The sequence below is a fragment of the Gobio gobio genome (genome assembly GCF_949357685.1).
Source record: "Gobio gobio genome assembly, chromosome: 18".
NCBI classification, from domain to species: domain Eukaryota; kingdom Metazoa; phylum Chordata; class Actinopteri; order Cypriniformes; family Gobionidae; genus Gobio; species Gobio gobio.
The window spans coordinates 37,172,430-37,192,558 of record NC_137111.1 but is presented as its reverse complement, the minus strand read 5'-3'; the positions used below and the strand labels follow the sequence as shown (position 1 = coordinate 37,192,558).

General features: G+C 38.8%; 2 protein-coding genes across 5 annotated transcripts in view; both read right to left on the bottom strand.

The window, feature by feature from the left end:
- Positions 1-4,197, bottom strand: part of atrn (attractin) — a 95,458-nt gene extending 91,261 nt beyond the window's left edge. Inside the window, exon 1 of one of the 4 annotated variants that reach the window (XM_079842625.1) lies at positions 3,700-4,197. In XM_079842625.1, coding sequence (XP_079698751.1) covers positions 3,700-3,962 — 263 coding nt within the window. In that variant the 5' untranslated portion in view covers positions 3,963-4,197. The remainder of the gene's footprint in view (positions 1-3,699) is intronic. The other 3 variants (XM_079842622.1, XM_079842624.1, XM_079842623.1) reach the window with 3 other exon arrangements.
- A 386-nt stretch (positions 4,198-4,583) lies between these two features.
- The window catches only part of eif2ak3 (eukaryotic translation initiation factor 2-alpha kinase 3), a 33,246-nt gene continuing 17,700 nt past the window's right edge, over positions 4,584-20,129 (bottom strand). Inside the window, exons 3-17 of the mRNA XM_079842627.1 lie at positions 17,744-17,938; positions 17,465-17,595; positions 16,984-17,278; positions 16,717-16,882; positions 14,380-14,520; positions 14,172-14,294; positions 13,833-14,059; positions 13,606-13,718; positions 11,569-11,691; positions 11,324-11,473; positions 9,656-10,343; positions 9,390-9,563; positions 9,138-9,239; positions 8,581-8,643; positions 4,584-6,591 (exon numbers count right to left, since the gene is read on the bottom strand). Coding sequence (XP_079698753.1) covers positions 6,412-6,591; positions 8,581-8,643; positions 9,138-9,239; positions 9,390-9,563; positions 9,656-10,343; positions 11,324-11,473; positions 11,569-11,691; positions 13,606-13,718; positions 13,833-14,059; positions 14,172-14,294; positions 14,380-14,520; positions 16,717-16,882; positions 16,984-17,278; positions 17,465-17,595; positions 17,744-17,938 — 2,871 coding nt within the window. The 3' untranslated portion in view covers positions 4,584-6,411. The remainder of the gene's footprint in view (positions 6,592-8,580; positions 8,644-9,137; positions 9,240-9,389; positions 9,564-9,655; positions 10,344-11,323; positions 11,474-11,568; positions 11,692-13,605; positions 13,719-13,832; positions 14,060-14,171; positions 14,295-14,379; positions 14,521-16,716; positions 16,883-16,983; positions 17,279-17,464; positions 17,596-17,743; positions 17,939-20,129) is intronic.

Here is a 20,129-nt window from a genome sequence, read left to right as displayed (position 1 = left end):
ACAGTGTACAACTCGCTCAGGGCGGGGTCTATGCTAAATACGGAAGAGTCCGTCAACAGTCGTGGGCGGGGCCTGTACAAAGTGATGTCATTTTGCCCAGAATATGCGAACAGCTTGTTCTGAGACACTGCTTATGATTTATGATTTATGGGGATTAAAAAAAAAGGAGTGGGTGGATTTTTATCGTTATAGGGTGGTTGTGTACACACACATTTATGTTCAAACACCATGTAAAAGTGAATTTTACATAATAGGTCCCCTTTAAATATACAACTTCGCTGCATAACTAATGCATACAAGCAACCAGCTGGATATAAACGCAAAAAGATGGTAACATGTGGGTTGAACTTGTGTGTATTTCTGTCACACCGTTTTAACCACTTGAAGTACGCTATAGGCGTCCTCTCAGCCCCGACGGCAAAGATACTGTGTTTTATGTGATTTTCAATTTCACTGTCTATTTTAAATCCATATCTGAAGTGTCCGGCTCTGTGCAGCGTGCAGCCTCACGTGTCAAAACAAACTACACAAGGCGTCAGTGACAGTTTCTATTTCCCCTCTAGAGGTCGCCCTTGCACTGTATAATGCCATCCATATCTGAAGTGTCCGGCTCTGTGCAGCGCGCAGCCTCACGTGTCAAAACAAACTCCACAAGGCGTCAGTGACAGTTTCTATTTCCCCTCTAAAGGTCGCCCTTGCACTGTATAATGCCAGCATACCCTTCACTGTAATGGACACAACCCAGAAAAACTATCGGTATGGGTTCCAGCAATCAGTTAATCATCAAAACCAATCAATTGGTCGACCTCTACACTCAATGATTACCATATTCACATATCATGATCATGGTAAAAACATGAAACATGTTTTAGAAGCATGATTTACCATGGTAAATGTCCACAAACATTGTATTGCCATAGTACTAGACTCACCATTAAGCATATCAAAAGCACGGTCTTATCCAGGGCTTGACACTAACTTCTTTACTCACCAGCCACTCAGCATTATCACTAGCCACAATTTTATTGTTGGGAAATGATGTTTTATCAGGGGTGTGACGATACACTTAGCTCAATGAGACGAGACAATCTTTTAACACTTTTTTTAAGAAATCTTCCAAAGTCAGAAAATGCAAAACAACGCAGGTGCATTTTGAAATGTTTGAAATAATCTAGGGCTGTCAGTCACCAATGATTATTTTAGTAATCGTTGTTGATACATTTTTTTGTGGTAATAAAAATAGACTGCGAAGCATTTAAAACTTCAAAAATGGAAAAAACAATGAGGCAATAATAGGTGTTTCAACTAAAGTATCAAGTGACCATGTGGTTTTATTGAACAACATTGTTAAAATACATAACGCAATATATACAAACATTATATAAACAATCAACTTATGTACGTAATGTATTATAACAAATGTCTACAGCGGACGCCAGCAGTCTGGTGATTGTTGCCGTTACACTACAGCATGATGAAATCATTGTTTAATATTGGTCAATTTTCAAATGATTTATGTTTTAGTAATTTTGTTATGTGCCTTTGTCCTTTTCATTAGTTTTTTGGCCCCACTTTATATTAGGTGGCCTTAAGTACTATGTACTTACATCAAAAAATAAGTACAATGTACTTACCGTTTTCAAATTGTATTGCAAAACACTTTTGTTGATTTTGCGGTGGGATAGGGGTAAAGTTAGGGACAGGTGTGTGGGATGGGTAAGTTTAAGGGTAGGGTTAGGTGTAAGGGAAGGGTCAGCAGTGTAATTACAAATGTAACTACAGAGTAATTACATGCAGCTATTTTTTTTTTAAATGTACAATGTAAAAACATGTATGTACACAATAAGTGCATTGTATCAAATAATTAATTAAAATGTTAGTACATAGTAGTTAAGGCCACCTAATATAAAGTGGGTCCGTTTTCTGTTTTGCTTTACTTTTATTTCAGTCTTAGTAACTTTAGTATTTCAGCTAAAACGTATTATTTCAGTTCTAATTTTTATTCAAGTCTTTTAAGTTTATTTGAGCTTTTTCAATATTATAAACTATTTGAGTTTTACGTTTACTTAGCTTTACTTGACTTACTGTCGGGTGTCGGGTCATGAAAGAACTTGTGAAAAGAGTCAAAATAACTGATTATTATTATTCTGATGACACACGTGCCCACAACATGCCCAAAATACACGTCCTTTGGGGATCTAAAACAGAGCAACTAGTGAATTTACACTCTGTTCCATGGACTTCATTAGGAAGACCGAAACCGTCCTGATCCGAGATTAAATGGCAGGATGTTAGGAACGGCCTCTGCCTCCAGCATGGCTGTGTTGGAATCATGATTGACACCACATGATCATTTGGCTTCAGTCTGCCTGTCTCTTCTCAGCTATTTGGAGCCAGAGTCACCCAGCATGACCCAAAGCCTCTAATGTAACCAGTGTCTCTGCCAGACTTTGCCCATCAGTGAGTCACATCCCATGATGGAGGAGCATGTGCCACACGTCATATTCCAACGAAACCTTAAATATTACTGTTCATACATCAGTGAAGTCTATCTTTCAGTTGTATGCCAATGTTGAGACGTTACGAAAACACGGTTTATGAAAATAGTTGAATTAAACTACCAACCTTGAACGATTTTTGACAATAACAAATATTGCTGACCAGGGTGCAAAATATTCAGAGATTTTCAGGAGGGTCAACATTTTAAGAGCATTTATGTCGGCATAATTTTAGGGGGCCAATTATCTCAAAACCAGTTGTTGATGTTTTGTTTTGTTTTTTTGCATCCCTGGTATGCAAACAACCTATATAAAGTAGATGATTAACCTGTTTGAGACACATTTGCAAGATTTAAGTGTGCAATTATGTGATAAATGACGACGATAACTATGCGTTGTCAAAGTAACGCCCGATACTGATCCGAACGGAAAACGCTCAAGTGCCTACGATTGTTCTCCATACATCCTTACGCAAACAATTTTACAAACATAAAAAATAATACAAATATTTAAAAAACTATGAAATGTGACATTAAAAAGTGTATAAATCACTTTTTTTTTGTTAAGTGACAGTCTAAAATAAGTCAATACTATTAAAAAGAACATCAGTTCACAAATAAGATATAATTAATAAGTAATATAAGTAATGAGTAATATAATTTGTTACTCTGTTCTTATAGTTAGGTCTATTATTTTGGAATAAATGTAAAAATGCTTAAAGGTCACTACATTGAAGAGAAATATAATTGGTTTTAATAAATAAAACATGAACTAATGTAAAGTGTAATGTAAAAATATAATACAATAACTTTTAAATAATAATGTTCATGTTGGCTATTTCACCTGGAACATGTGTCAACAGTAAGTATAACTGAAACCAAATTGTATATTGCATTAGAAATAAACATTAAAGCAGTGAGGACTTTGCCTCATGTCAGAACACCACTGCACTTATATTATATACAAAATTTGAGTTTCTAATGACAGTATCTGACTCTAATTTGCACCAGATTCCAAACAGCGCAGGTTGTATATCTTCATAACTCCTTAGCATGAGCCTTCATGATACGCTTTTAATATTACATGGATAAACCGAGCCCTGACAAAAGTTCCAACGCGTTCTGAACGGACTTCACGCATTAGACGCGTTCGTGTCAATGTCAAGAGCATCAGCTGTGAATAAGAGCCGTTTGTGTCTCACCTGAAGCGGCCGCCGCAGTGCTGGCACTGCTCCCCGACCCATCCTGGCTCGCATACACACAAGCCGCTGGCTGTGTTACACTGGCCGTTCAAGCACGGCTTATCGCACTCCTTCGCCTCCGTTGCCGCAGGCAGACGAACCAGTCCGCTGAGGGCTGAGATGAAGAGAAGAGATCGCAGTACGGTGCCGTGAAGGCCTACGCGAGCCAGGCCGTGTGTGAGACACCAGCCCCGGTCAAGGGCCCTCCGAACCTCCGCGGCCATTCGCACAGAAACGGCTAAGAGACGGTGGAGAATCCGCTGCTAGTGACTAGCGGATGACGGGAGACAAAGGATAGCAGTTTCGTCGATGCTGTCGACGGCCCGTGGTTTCTTTGGAGGTGGATCTGTTATCCTTTTTTTTCTTGTTCACATCTTCCCGATGCTTATCGCTGCAGTACCGACTCCGAGACGCATATTGACACCCGGAAATGACGAGATGTCGGCGAGACTCGGAAGTGCGCATTGATTGATAAGGAGCGCGCAGTTTAATCAAGTCATTGTGACAATTGGCTCAAAACAAATAATATAAACATGAACCGTAATATGAAATATTATAGGAATAAAGCAATGTGATAATAGGCACGTACAACTGTGTTTATTCTGTGGGATATATACGTGGGTGGGACATTAAATTAAAAAGTGAGCATAATTCTCTACAACTCTTTCTAAAAAAAGACTTGTCATATTAAATGCGAATTGTATGTGATATGGTTCCATTCCACACAATTCTGGTGTATTATAAAATTAATTTAGTGTGTGTAAATAATCAATATAGTTCAACAGCGTTCCCTTGTGGCACTTTGAGGTATTCACATGTACTATGACAAATTCGGAAAGAATGTAACATTTTAATCAATATTTTATTTTAAGAAAAATAGCTTTAGATTTATAGAACGTCTTACTTAAGTTTAATTGTATTTATATAGTGTATAGTAATGTTAGATGGGGTTTTTTGGACAAAGCATGAAAACAAAACACTTTTACAAACATCATAGAACGTTTATTACATTATTGACTTGTAAGAAGTCACAATATTTCAACGCACTCCACTGGATGAAGTGCATTCATATACCTTATTTATACCTCAACCAATCCAAAAGGATTGATTATTGTAGTCAACATAAATAAAAACAAACATATTTACATAAACGGCAGGAGACATGGCTTGGCTAAGGGACATGAAACCGGGATTTCCAGTCACAGAAAGAACAAAATGTCTGAAGAACATCGGACAAACTGAACGGTCAAAACCAAAAGCTAAATTAACAATAATGAAACGGGCATCAATAAAATGGATTTAAACCAAGGACTGGGGAGAACTGTTAGACAGGGAATGATTGGAAGGATTTGCCACAGTGATCTGAACAAACAGGATCAGCACTCGTTGCTGTCTTCACTGGGTCGGGTTCACAGATATAGGTTAAAAGGTGAAGCGCTCACAAAGTGGTCCCTGACGTGGATTACAGGACGCAGTCCTCGTGCTTAAGGGTCAAAGGTCATAATCTCATGTCCGTTCTGCAAACACACCAGTATTCGCATACATACAGAAGCTGCTCCTGAAGGTGCAGAGGCACCCGGTGCTCTTTAACGCGACCACAGAGATCCAATCCGTCACACCACAATCGCCATTCTCTCAAACTTTGACAATTCTTAGGAAAAACGTCCGTAGAAGTTGAAAAAAGTCGTAAAAAGCAGTTACTATACAGAAAATTCCATCATATACAAAAGAAAATTCACTCCCTCTAATCAAAATTGGTAAGAAAAATCATACAATCAGTAATTACCTGATATGTTACAATTAAGGGTGTGTGCTGAATATTTGGTCGAAGTGATTCCTCCAGCTGTATCCTTTCTTATTGTGTGATTAGTCAAAGCACTTCTTTCTTATTCAGATTTTGCAGGAACATTTTCAAAATGACTGGAAATACGGTAAACTACCTTTCTGGGTGCTAATGACATGAAGTATTTTACAGAATGATTTTTGAAGTCTCCATTACAAATCAATCGATTCTAAGTCTCATACTGACCATCACAAACGTGTCATTCGTGTCTCAAAGTCCAGCTTAAAGGCAGTTTGAATATTTCCACATCCACTCAGTCATGTTCCTCAAGTAATGCGCACATTAGCCACCAACACTGTAACAGTGAGTGGCTATAATGCCTCTGAACTTGTGCGTTCGGTCTTGAACGAGCACCTTTAAAGCACACAAAGCCTCTCTTGCTTTTGAATTTAAGCCTATTTACATTAGAGGAGAAAAAGAACTCGTACGATTTTCCGTTTAAGACATGCAGAGTGAATGATGTCCAAAGGCAGGTCATTCATCAGCATTCGTTAGCACTGAAAAAAACAACAATTCTCCTCCTACTGCAAGTGTGTGTGGGTGTGTTATGGGATTAGTTGACTAGGAGTTGAAAGAAATGCAATGGGGCCTTATTGTAAATTATTGAACGCCCTTGGCACAAGAGCCACAGTGGGCAGCAATTGCATTTATGTTTACGATGTGTGAGATTCCAGTTGTAGAGGTTTGTGTAATGATCTTTTGTTTAGTTGGGCTCGGTATATATCTGCTCTCTATGAATGTCTGAATGATGTGCGTTGCAAGAGGTGGTGACTGGTTGTGTTTGTCATCCCGCAGATGAGGCACAGTACATGTGTCTTTGAGTGGAAGTTCTAGTTTGATGAGGATGTCTGTCGTGACGGTCGTCCTGCAGACGAAGCGCTATACGTTCGAGTGCGTTGTCGGATTCTGCAGGGCACCTCCAGCTCCTGGAATAAAGGGGCCTCTGTGATTTCTGATGCCTCTGGCCGTTCCGCAGGCACTCGGGACAGCATACAGCGCACCATCTGTGCCTGAAACACAAACAGATACAATAATATTAGTGTGTGAAATAATTCATAATAATATCTCATTTATAAAGTGACACCAGCTTACACTAGGGGGCCTCGGCACACTTCTGAGAGGACCACTGGATGACTTAAAGGAACACGCCGACTTTTTGGGACTTTAGCTTATTCACTGTATCCCCCAGAGTTAGATAAGTCCATACATACCATTCTCATCTCAGTGCGTGCCATAACTCTGTCTGATGCACCCACCGCTAGCCTAGCTTAGCACAAAGACTGAAGGTAAACGGCTCCAGCTAGCCTACTGCTCAATAAGTGACAAAATAACGCCAACATTTTTGTATTTACATATTGTGATGTGTATAGTTACATCATGTACTAAGACCAACGGAAAATGTAAAGTTGCGATTTTCTAGACCGATATGCCTAGGAACTATACTCTCATTCCTGCGTATAATCAAGGGACTTTGTGCCGTACCATGGGTGCAGCGGCGCAATGATATTCCACAGCGCCTGAAAATAGGCTAACTTCCATCAACATAACCAACGCGACAACCTGCTTGCACAGAGAGCGTGCTGGGGACTATTTTCAGGCGCTGTGTAATATCATTGACGTCTACCTCCAGTCTTTGTGCTAAGCTAGGCTAGTGGTGGGTGCGTCAGACAGAGTTATGGCACGCACGGAGATGAGAATGGTATGCGATAATGTGAATAAGCTAAAGTCCCAAAAAGACAGCGTGTTCCTTTCAAAATGATTTATTATTAATATAGTATTAATATATTAAATTAAATCTAACTTGATTAAAATGCTTAAAACCATTTCACCGTAATATTGTTTTATTGAAAAACATACAGTTCTTGAAATGTGGTTAAATTCACCTATAATCAACACTCCCAGTTTTTGTTAATTATATAATATGGTTAATATATATTAGAGTTATAGATCTGTTAATATCATATAGGGGTCTTCAAACACTGTGTGGGGCCAAAAAAATTAAATTTGAGAACCACTGAGTTATAGTATCAGTTTAAGCACTGTCTGTATGACGGAATAACCCAAGTCAAGACCATTATCCATTCTCACAATAGTAGTGAGTGTGAATTCAGTCAAATCTTAATTTCCTGAAAGGAGCTGGGACTCCTTGCCACAACCACTGTTGCTAACTCAAATGGGTCATTAAAGATGCGATATGTAATATTGACAGCTAGTGGTTGAAATGGGTACTATAGTCCAAATTCCAAATATTGGAGAGAGTCGTTTCCCTGTCCCCTACTCCTCAGACTCGACGCTCATGCGGGTTGCCAGATTGAGGACAAGCAACAAGAATGACCGCTATTGAAAATGGAAGGCGACAAGCTTCACACTTTAAGTTGATGAGTTGATTAATCTGTGTTTTAACATGCCTTTGATTGTAGAGATTTTTAGATAGATGCCAAGACTTTTTTAGATCGGATAGAATCTGTGATCTCTGACCCAGTTCGTTTGCTGGCTTCAATACGCTGTGTTTTTTAGCAACTGGCAACCCGGGGTGGGGAAATAAAAACTTTGTCGGTAAATTGGCAGAGGGCGGGATCACACAAAAACAGACATTCCGACACGAAACGCACATAGAATAGAATAGCTGGCTGTAGCATTGTTTTTTAGGGAAATGTATGAGAACACGTTTCCTAAATCCCTGTAAACATATGGCATTTTTTTGCTTTTATTCTGTAAAGCTGCTTTGAAACATACGTATGCATGCATTGTGGTATGTTCTAAACAAATACAATTGATTCTAAATTTAGTGTTCAAAAACAGGTCTGGCATTCTGCTGCTGTGTGAATGAAAACAAACATTAGGCTGGACATGTTGTAATTGTAACCTTGCACCTATAGGGGGCACTAGAAGTGTTGCTCATCTTTAGGATTTCCCAGTTGTACGGTCACTCCCACCCCACCTTCCACCACCATTAAAAATACCCAGCAGTATAGGCACACAAACACAAACAAACTTACTTCCAGGACATTGGCCTTACAGAAAGCAGCAGGAAACTGTAGGGCTCTGACCTCTGTGAGAGTCTGAAAGAAAATCAGCGAGATGTTTACTAATAGGTACAATATAATAACATATTTGTATTCATACGAGTATACTATTGTTCAACAGTTTTTTTTAAAAGAAATTAATATTTGTATTCAGTAAGGATGCATAAAATTTGACCAAAAGTGACATTAAAAGACATACATAATGTTAATATTTCTATTTCAAATAAATGCTTTTATTTGATAATAATAATAAATGTTTCTTGAGCACCAAAAACCAGCATATTAGAATGATTTCTGAAGTATCATGTGACACTGAAGGCTGCTGAAAAATTCAGTTTTGAGATCACATTAATGAATTTGAAATTTAAAAAAGAAAAGGGTGATTTTAAATTGTAATATGTCACAGTATTAACCAATTTTATTTGATCAAATGCAGCCTTGGTGAGCATTATAGACTTCCTTCAAAAACATAAAATATTCCAGACCCTAAACTTTTAAATGGTAGTGTCCTTGCATATATGCAGTCTTACCCTGACTCTCTCCATCTGGGTACGGAATGGACAGAGAAGCTCAAAAAGAATCAGGCCAAGAGAATAAATGTCCACCTTGTGAGAATAAGAATTCCCAGACAGCTAAAGAGGGGAAAAAGGAAGAGATGAGGGGAAGATGAATCATTTTTAAATAAATAAAAAACTTCTGCCAAGTATACAACTGATCATCTAAACAAGCACCAGCATGGTTTTCACTGTGTATAGTTTGAGCAGAGTGTGACTGAAACTGACCTGTTCAGGGCTCATGTAGAGTTTGGTGCCCACTTGGCCAGTGTGACGGGCATAGACTGGCATTGGTGTGAGGGTACTCAGCTCCTCGTCGTCTTCCTCCTGATCCATAGCAGTGACCAGTCCGAAGTCTCCCACCTTCACCACGTCATCCATTGTGAAGAAAATATTAGATGGCTGAGAGAGAAAGAGAAAGAGAGAGTAAATGAAAGAGCAGTTTGCATTGGAAAACCCCTGACTGCAATCACCTTTCATTTTGGGCATCCTACCTTAAGATCTCTATGCATAAGTCCTTTGCCATGCAGGAAATCCACAGCTTCTGCGATCTGCAGGAAGATGTCCAGACACTGAGTGTGCTCCCTGAGCTCAGGCAGACACCTCTGGGCCATCCAGTCTTTCAGGTTCTCCTTCCTGCACAGCTGCATCTGAATGTACAAGTAAACCTTAGGTGTGAGCAGGGGCCTCGTAGCAGGGCAGGGGGTGCTGGGGGCCAGGCTCAGAGAGGTGGGCCTAGATGGCAAGTTAGAGGGTGGTCCCGCTGATGTACTACGCTGGGGTTTGGAGCCAGACTGTGAAAGGCACGCAGGTGGCACAGGTGTACTTCCGCTGAGGTCACTGTCATTGTCCTGGTGTTCACAGCCTGAGTCCTCAAAGACGATATCGAAGGAGGAAGAAGTGCAGTCGCCATGAGCAACTGTGCGGGGAGGGCAGAGCTCAAAAGAATGGGGGGAATCCGAGACTTCCAGGACAGCGTCTGGGTCGGCCTGACTGTCACGCTCTGACATCATACTGTCCGGTCCCAGGCCTTCCACACACACCTGATCCCCGATGCACACACTCGTGTCTCCACCGGCCGCACACATGCATGAGGAGTCCACTGGAGAAGGGGTGACCACCGGAACCTTGACTGAGAACGCCTCCATGTGTTCAGGAGAGCTCAGCAGCCAGTCAGCAGTACTGGGAAAATAAATAAATAAAGATCCTTCCCATTAATGTCCCAGCCTCACTAAAATACACCAGATTTATATTTATAATAAAAATACAGAAAGATAATAGATAGTTACATAAGACAGACAGATAATAGATCAAGAAACATTTATGATTATTATCAAAGTTGAAAACAGTTGTGTGAAACATTTTCAACACACTGAAGACTGAAGTTAAAATTTAACTTTGCATCACAGAAATAAATTACATTTTAAAATATATTCAAATAGCGAAAACTGTTATTTTACATTTTAATAATATTTCACAGTATTACTGTTTTTTGTTGGAGCAAAAGAGACTTCTAAAAACAAAAAATCGTACAGATCAAAAACTTTTGAATGGCAGTGTTGTTAAAAAAGACATACAGTCAAATAATAAACAAATAATACTTAAAAAGACAGACAGAAAGATGATAGTTAGACAGGCAGATAAATAACAGATAGTTGGATGGTTAGACGCACAAATAATAGATAGTTCGAAAAATAATACTTAGAAAGACAGGCTGACAGAGACAGATAAGAGACAGTTAAACAGAAAGATGGATGATAGTTAGACAGAGAGAGACAGATATGTATTTAAATACTAAAAATACTGTAAACATATGAAGGTGATCATATGAACGAAACAAGTTTAAATTAATCTTGCAACATTTTCTGAGCACTATGGCTCAATGTACTAACTGCTAGGCAGCGGCTTATTCTAAATGTAATGCAAATTATTTAATATTTACACTATTTTGACTTTTCCCAATTTTGAAAAAAAAAATCACTTAATAGATATTTCAATATCTTCAATATCAGCATATTAGATCAAAGCATAAAATTTATATTTACTGTAGTAGTTTTCATTTCTTTTACAGGTCCAGAAATCATAAATTCTCTGGCTATCCATGACCGCAACAACCCTGTATTTATCACAAGTGTCTTTATGTTCAAGAGCATTTTGCACACCTGGCGTCTTTGAGCCAGCGTTTGTCCATGTCCTCCTGCCAGCCCTGGGGCGGACTCTCCTGCCAAGCGTTAAAATAACGGATGATGCCTTGGTGTTCCAGCTTAGCTAGAGCCTTTACCTCTCGCATGACCTTCTCACGAGCCAACTCCCTACAATCACAATCCCAGCATTAAACAAACATCCAGACACCTGTATCCCAACTCGTGCTTTTTATGGAGCTTTAATGTTTTGTGTTGACTGTTACCTGTTGGGTAGACGGATCCTCTTGATGGCGTAGTTACAGTCATCCACCTTGTTGCGTGCCTCAAACACGACACCAAATCCACCACGTCCCAAACACTGAACTGGCTCAAAGTCTGTCAAATATCTGATACACACAAACAAACCCACATCCGTTATGAATAAAATCATTTGGACTTTATGTTCTGCTGATCTAAATCACCACTTAAAAAGGACAACTTTCTGTTGTGCAATAAAACAGCTGTGTGTGTCGGTGTTCAAATGAGCTCAAAATCATAGCAGACCATGCAGGGATGAAAACGCTAAAACTAAAAGAATTACATATTTTAATTAGTAATTTAGAATGCCATTTGAAAGCAATCAAACACAAACAACAAATAAACTGCACAGCAAGAGCCCTTGAGTCATAATAGCTGTGCATTTACCCCTGAGAATTTAAATGTAAAGTATGATCACGATGCCATCTGTGCATTCCACATTCAGCAACTGCAAGCCTCTAATGTACCATGTGCAAACAAGTGTAATCTATTTTAAGAAATGGGGTTGAATTTCCTTATTTAAAAAGGGGAACTCCAACTGTAACTCTGACTGAGGCATTTGTAACTTTATCGTTTAAAGATAAAGTCTGTCATTTCTAGCATCACCAAAGGAAAGTGCAATGCGTTTGAGCAACCCAACTGAGCTGCACACTTGCTCAACCAATGGTGTGAGTTTAGAGTTATACATTATATGTATTATATTATATGGAACTTTCGGTTCATTGTCATTAAAATTAACAATAAATTATTGATTAATCATTAATGTGTATACCATGTGCAAGTAGGCCATATCTACTTGCACTTTAAATATACTTTAAGGAAATATATTTTCTTAATGCATTTTCAGTTTCCTATTCATATTTTAATAAGCGCTATCAAATCGATTGAACGTGATTAAACGCATCCAAAATAAAAGTTTACATAATATATAGGTGTGTGTGCTGTGTATAATTATTATGTATATATAAATGCACACACAATGCAAATATTTAAGATATTTTTAAAATATTTATATATAAAATATTTATATATAATATAAATTATATAAATATATATGCAGTATATACATGCAAATATTTCTTAATTATAGACATAAATGTGTGTGTATTTATATACACATAATAATTATACATAGTACACACACATATATTATGTAAACACAAACTTTTATTTTGGATGCGTTTAATCGATTTGACAGCACTAATTTTTAAAAACGTTTATTTCTTTATCTATTACATGCATTTCTTTAGGCAGTGGATAAGCCCAAAAATGATAATGCTGTCATAATTTACTCACCCTCATTTAAGACTTTTGTTCATCTTCAAAACACAAATGAAGATATTTTTAATTACACTTGTTTGCACATGGTACATTAGAGAAGATATTTTAATCTGAGAGCTTTCGGTCCCTCCATTGACAGCTTCGCAGCTACCACTTTGTCGCTTTAAAAAGTTCATAAAGGGATCATAAACAAATCCATATGAATAGAGCAGTTTAATCAAAATTTCTGAAGAGACTCGGTCACTTTATATGATGGACAGATTGAATTTAGGCTTTTATTCACATACAAACAATTATCAACGCACACATCAGATATGGTGTCAGAAACAGAAGCAAGAACCAATGAGGTGTGTTCATGCGCTTAAAGCAAGTACCGTTGCGCTTCTGTTTGTTTGCTAATCAATGTTTATATGTGAATAAAAATGTGTCCATCATATAAAGCGATCGAGTCTCTTCAGAAAATTTGGATTAAACCACTCAATTCATATGTGTTTAGTTTTACACTTTTTGAAGCGTCAAAGTGGACTGCGGGTTCAGAATGAGTGCGAGTAACTGATGACAATTTGTTTTTTCATTTTTTGGGTGAACTAACCCTTTAATTGATTAAATAACCAAAAATAACCCAGTAAAATAATAATTAACCCACCAACACTGTTAAACTCACAATAGTCCCTAAATCAATATTAACATCAATATGAAATTCAAAGCGTATGCTCACTTACCTAGAAACATATTCACAAGGACGTGTCTCTGTGATGACAACTTCTTTGGGCTCTGTAACATCCAGTTCAAACTTGTTGTCGGTTTGACACTGCGTCTCAGACTCCTTACGTTGCTGCACAGATGAATTAAGAACAGTGCAACATGCACGACTTTTAATATTAATTTGACACTATAATAAGCATAAGATCATTTGGATCTTTGTACACGTTGAAGAGTTCTTGTTTACCCGCACGTATGTTGTGGGCGGGTGGAAGAACTTGCGGACGATGTAGGTGGTGGCAGCGATGCAGAAGATGATGGTACCCAGAATCTCCTTCCACCATGGCAGAAGCAGCACAGGGTCTTTCCTTCTCACATGTGACCCCTCTCCATCTTTCTTCAGCAGAACACTCACTGCCGTCTCATCGCGCCGGTTACGATATCGAGGACTGTATGGAAAGTAGTATCCATTATCTACATTGGGAAGCAGAGAAAAACGTTGATGAGTTCAAATTCTCTCTCAAACCACATGTTCACAAACAGTCAAACCAAGTGTCCAAATGGCCTGAAGGACAGTTGTTCTTACCATACGGGTACTGCAGTATTGAGAGAGCTCCATTACTGTACTCCTCATGAGAGAATTTATCATTGTTCAGACATTTATCAAACTCCTCAGAGCCCACCAGGACTGGAGTACGGGAAGGGGAGTCTAGGAGAAAAGGGACTAGTGTCATTGACAACGTAACACTATCTTTAGTACATACTTTTGTGTGTATTTGGTGTAATATACTCACGGATGAGGGGTTTCCATTTGACTATAGGTGGTGGCATCATGTCAGTGTCACTGTTCCAGCCGTTTAGAGCTTTGGGCTTTGATGGAAACTTCTCTGAGATTCTCACAGAGGACTGGAGGTACAGCTGACCCTGAAACATCCCTTTAAATGGAAAGAGAAAACACATTTTAGATTCCCATTACAAGTCTCTATTTCTCAAGAAAGATTGCGGTTTACACTTGGTATTTACAAATGCATCTCCTATGTGAAAGCATACACTACTGTGTCTTATGCTCACCAAACGCTGCATTTATTTGATCAAAACACAGTAAAAACAGAAATACTATGAACTATAGCCATTTAAAGTAACTTTTTTCTATTTGAATATGTTTTAAAATAGAATTTGTTCCTGTGATGGCAAAGCTACATTTTCAGCAGCCATTGCTTCAGTCTTCAGTGTCACATGTAGTGTTGTTTTTGGCGGCCTGTTTTAATTTTAGTTTTAGTCTAGTCTTTGTGTCAAGCTGTCATTTTAGTTTTTATTAGTTTTAGTCATAGTCATACTCTTTTTAGTCTAGTCAAGTTTTAGTCGACTAAAAGTCTGAGCATTTTAGTCTTATTTTAGTCAGAATTATCTATGACTATTTTCGTCTAGTTTTAGTCGACGAAAACTGATGACATTTTAGTCAAGTTTTAGTCAATGCAAATTGTATTTTAGTCTCTTTTTAGTAATGCAATTCTATTTAACCCAGTCAATGTAGTATAAGTACGTATTATAGACAAAACCAAAATCTTCTTTTAGCCAAACCCATTTCAAACAAGGTTATCTTATTATATTATTGTTACCTTAGACTCAAGAATACATCCATTCCAGACACGGAAGACGCTCTGATTTGAAGTTACAACATATTTATTTTACCAACTAAACATGTTAAAAGTACACACACATACATTTAAATTAAATAAATAAAAACATTGAGATGTCTCTTAAGGTTTGTGGTGTTTTTTCCTGTGATTTTTGTGGCCACATTTTTCCCTATCTATTTCCACAACACCCGTTTTATTTTCCACTTCAATGTAATAAAAGTTTTTCCAAATGTCTTAATAAGAATAAATGCATTTTTAATTTAATAATAGGAAAATAATTTCCAAATTATTATTTAATTATTTAAATATGTTTAAAATTAGACCCACATTATAGTTAAAATGTTTTTCTGTCTTGTATTTTATCTCAAAATAAAGGATGTAATTTTATTCCACATGGAAATGAGTGGAAATAAGTGAATATAGCCTCTTATTTGCTTATGAGGTATTCATAATGCTGTGGTTATTTCAACATATATAATTGCTGCCGTTATAACGGCACATTTCAAATGTTTACGTGCTTTTCTTTCTTTCTTTCTTTTTTTTGAGCGGTGATGAAATATCTTGCTCTTGTAAATACTTACCAATATTTCAGTAATACAAGTCTAGATCTTTAAAATGCATCCAGATAACAGCGAAGCACAACCGCACGGTGCTCTGCAGTGGCCAAAAAGGATATAAACCGTGAATTCTGAAGTGATTGAAAACTCAGAGATGTGGATTCAGACGGCACCACACGACCTTGGTGTTTGTCAAACAGTAATTCAGTTAGGTAATTTGGCCGGAGATTTTTACACGGGTGGTGGGAGAAAAACACTGATATTCTGCATTAAGACGACAATAAAATCACTGACTAGCCCCTGTAAATGATGAAGACACCTTACGACCGCAGGACAAACAATTACCGTCCGAATAGGGCTTACGAACCCCGACTGGCCGGCCATAGGACCCGTTCACTCACCGGAGACGCCGCGCGAGTGGGGTTTGAAGAGAGTGATGTCACCTGCGTCTGCGCAGTGAGACCTGATGCAGCCCCTGAATGAGACGCACAGAAATACTGCAAAATAAAAACACGACTTTTCGTCTCGTCTCATTTTCGTCAACGAAAATGAAGAGACATTTTAGCATAGTTTTTATTTTGTGAACCACATTTAGTCTCGTTTTTATTCGTCATCGTCACATGACCAGCATTTACGTTGCGTCTCGTCTCGTTTTCGTCACGTTATAAAGGTTCGTTGACGAAGATATTAAGTCATACTTTTCGTTGACGAAAACAACACTAGTCACATGATCCTCAGAAATAATTCTAATATGTTGATTTGGTGCTTAAGAAACATTTATTATCATCAATGTTGAAAGCGGTTTTGTGGAAACGATGATATTTGTTTCAGGATTCTTTGATGAACAGAAAATATTTAAAACCATTTAAAATACCAGATGTAAACAGGGTCTTACACATTCGCGTTTGTAAAACAAACATCAAGTGCATGTTACCCAGGTAAACGCTGGACTCTGTGGCCCCGCGGGCCTCCTCCATGATGTCATCATCCTCCTGAGCCTCAGTGTCGGTGTGGGAGTTATACGAGGTGTCATCGAACAGGCTAATGGGCGTCACCTTCCCCCCACCTACCAACCACGCAGAGGCAATGGGTGTGCAAAACTTCCCAGAGAGGAGAGAAAGAACAAAGTCATGAGAAATGATGAATTTGTTGGTTTCACCTAAAACTCTAAACAGTAAACTAATGGGTTGAGGTGTGATACCTGATGCTCCCAGATCAGCTGTCCGTCTGGTTTGGTGCTGAAGGCCATGACTTTCCAGTCTGGCACAGAAACCTTAATGACCAGGTCCAAGCCCTCTACCTGAGTGTGCGAATTTGGATGCGTATTTGCATGATTTTTGGTTTGTGCGTCCGTCTCCTCCTGGATGACATGCTGTGCTTCACGTCTGACCTCTCGCCATGTCTCCCCATTAGATGCCTCCCCCTCCAGGAAGTTGAGGTTGGACTGAATCTCAGGGACAAATTTCAACTCAAAGTTTCCTACGCTGAAGTTCCATCTAACAGGAAGAGAAAACAGAAAACTATTGGCATTTTAAAAGGATGGCTACAATTTTCAACATTAAGCTGCCAAGCTGTGCAAGGCATCTAATCTACCGCCGTTTAATTTGTAAGATCAAAAGCAAGGTCACATGAAGCGCTCAACAGAGCGCGAGCGAAAGTCAAAGCCTGCGGGTATTTCTTACTTCTCAAACCCGTTGCGAGGCCTCACAGCTCTGACAGTTTTCTGTGTTCTCTGGAGTAACAGTACGTCCTCTGGATCTCCTTCCTCGTCCCCCCACCGACTGCAGCCCACCGCTGAACAAATATACTTTAACTACAGAGGAAGAGACAGGGAGGTTAAAGCTGACAACCAATACTACAATATGATAAAAGAGAGTTTGCAGAGTGCCACAATAGCACATCAATCATTTATTGTTCTGAAAAACAACTGGAAAAAAAAAGAAAACATCTGTTTGAGTTACCTTGCCGCTGTATGCACCAAGGCCGTATGTGGTGAGGGACTTGCCCCCTACAAGCACAGTGTCCTCTCCGATGCGGTACGAGGAGTCCAGCAGGGACTCGACACTGAAGGGAACAGCCTCCATACTCTCCCTGTCCCTGTTCCACTGAAACAGAGCTCCGTCCAGAGAGGGAATGAACATCTTGTTTCCAAAAATCTGAGGAACAGAAAGACGTCATGAGAGTTATTATTTTTGATCATATTGCTGTTGTAAATTAGCTTAAGTGGCACATGATTTCATTTTGGGAAATATTTCACGTTTCTGATAATCAGCAGCAGGGTCTGGGACTCTGGGTACAATGAGCAGACCATGATGGATAGAGACAAGGGGACAGACAACACGGAGACTTTGACCAATCAGCTTGGAGTCTGTGTGTGGCATTATCACGCTGTATGCCATTAACATTTGGCGCTCTGTCTACTGTGGTCCGAAGAGTTACACAATCCTACATGTCCTTAAAGGATAAACATGGACAATTGGGCAAAAGTATCCTGAACAGACAGACCAATAAAGAGAAAAGGCCATTATATAAGGGTAATGTAACTGACCCTAATCCAAAAAGTGATCTCAGCTCAAACAGACACACAGAAGGGGGGGGATGAGATCATCAACTTCCTGTTGCGTTTAATCTAACCTTGACACCTGGTATGGACCAATAGGAATCTGAAACACTATGTGAAAGCAAGCACCTGGAGAATGAAAACAGTCACTGTGATTGGCTGAGAAAGGAAGAGATTAGCTCATCTGTCCATCACGTCTGGGTGGGCGGGGCTTGTAAAGAGCTTGCAGTGGTACTGAGGGTAAGAGGTTTAAAGAGTCTGTGGTGTGTGTGCTGCAATGATGACTCATCACTGTGCTACACTGAGTTAATCCATCAGGTGATCTATTTCCCTGATCTCCAGCTCTACAGGATCTTGACGTTGGGTGAGACTTCAATCACCATCAGGCCAACCACATCCTAAATCAATGAACAATTACAGCCAATCAATTAGAAGAGCAAGAATTTAACCCCAGCCGATGTCCAGAACTTCATTAATGTCATTATCTGCAACAGAGCTCCTCTGAAAATCTCTGTCAGCTACACAAAAAATGACATCTATTTAAAAACTTGTATGCAGGCACAAAAATAGAGGAGTTTGTTAGATTCGTATAGTAATAATTAATATAAAATAAAAATGTCAATGTCATTGCATTGGATATAAAATAAAAATGGTGAATTTAATATGTTATATAACTATATGTTTGTTAAATTTATATAAAGATCTCCGTGTACCCATGGCTCTCAAAGCCTTGAAGTACATGAAATTAAATGACTTTTCAGAACATGACTTTTTATTACACGACAAGGAGATTTTATGACTTGCATGAAAGTAAGTACATCTTTTAAACCTTTTTAACTACGAGCTGTAAATGTAAAAGGTTGGCTGCTTTTTATGAAGAGTGTAATTTAACCTCTACAGTAGCTCATGTCAGTGTGCTGTGGTGGTATTTAAACAAATGTAAAGCTTCAGGATAAAGCCTTTCAATTTGGACACATGGTACGATTTTTCATGCACTGGATGTTGGCTGGTAGGCCAGTATTGAAAATGCCCTCTCTGGTGGAGAATATTTGGCTTGACAAAGTTCTTGTCTGCGCTTCCATGGCAAATTTGGTGTTGACTGCTGATGCATTTCATTTAAAATGCCCCAAAGGCTGCCGTTTTGACAAATGTGCAGTGAGTTGAGGGCATCAATAGTTTAATCAACAATCTGTTATTTCTGTAGTAGCAACAAAATCTACCATAAAAAGAGAGAAACAACAGTCTATGCAAATTTCCTAACAGCGTTCATTTAACCTGCGGCGTAAGAATGGTTAGTTTACACAAAACAGAAAATTCTGCAATTGTCTGAAAATTAGCCCATGATTTACTCACCCTCAAGTCATCCCAGGTGTACATGACATTCTGCTTTCAGACGAATACAATTATTCTGCGTTATATTTAAAAAGTCCTGGCTTTTCAAAGCTTTATAATGGCAGTGAATGGTTGTGTCGTTTTTGAAGTCCATAAAAGTGCATCTATCCATCATATAACTGCTCCCTTTAATGATCGTGATGGCACACAAGAACCAATGCCATTTGACAATCACTGACATGAAACTTGCCATTCCATATTTGAATGTACATTACCCAGGATTGAGATTTGAGAAATATGGCAGAGGAGAAGACTGCCTCGGATATACTGGTACACATCTTCAGTTTCCTTCAAATTGGGCAATGCATAGCTTGCGATCATTTTCAACCAGCAAACATCTGGTCACCTCTGCTGTTATGATCCCAGTAATGAGTAGGGAATGTAGGGGCAGGGAA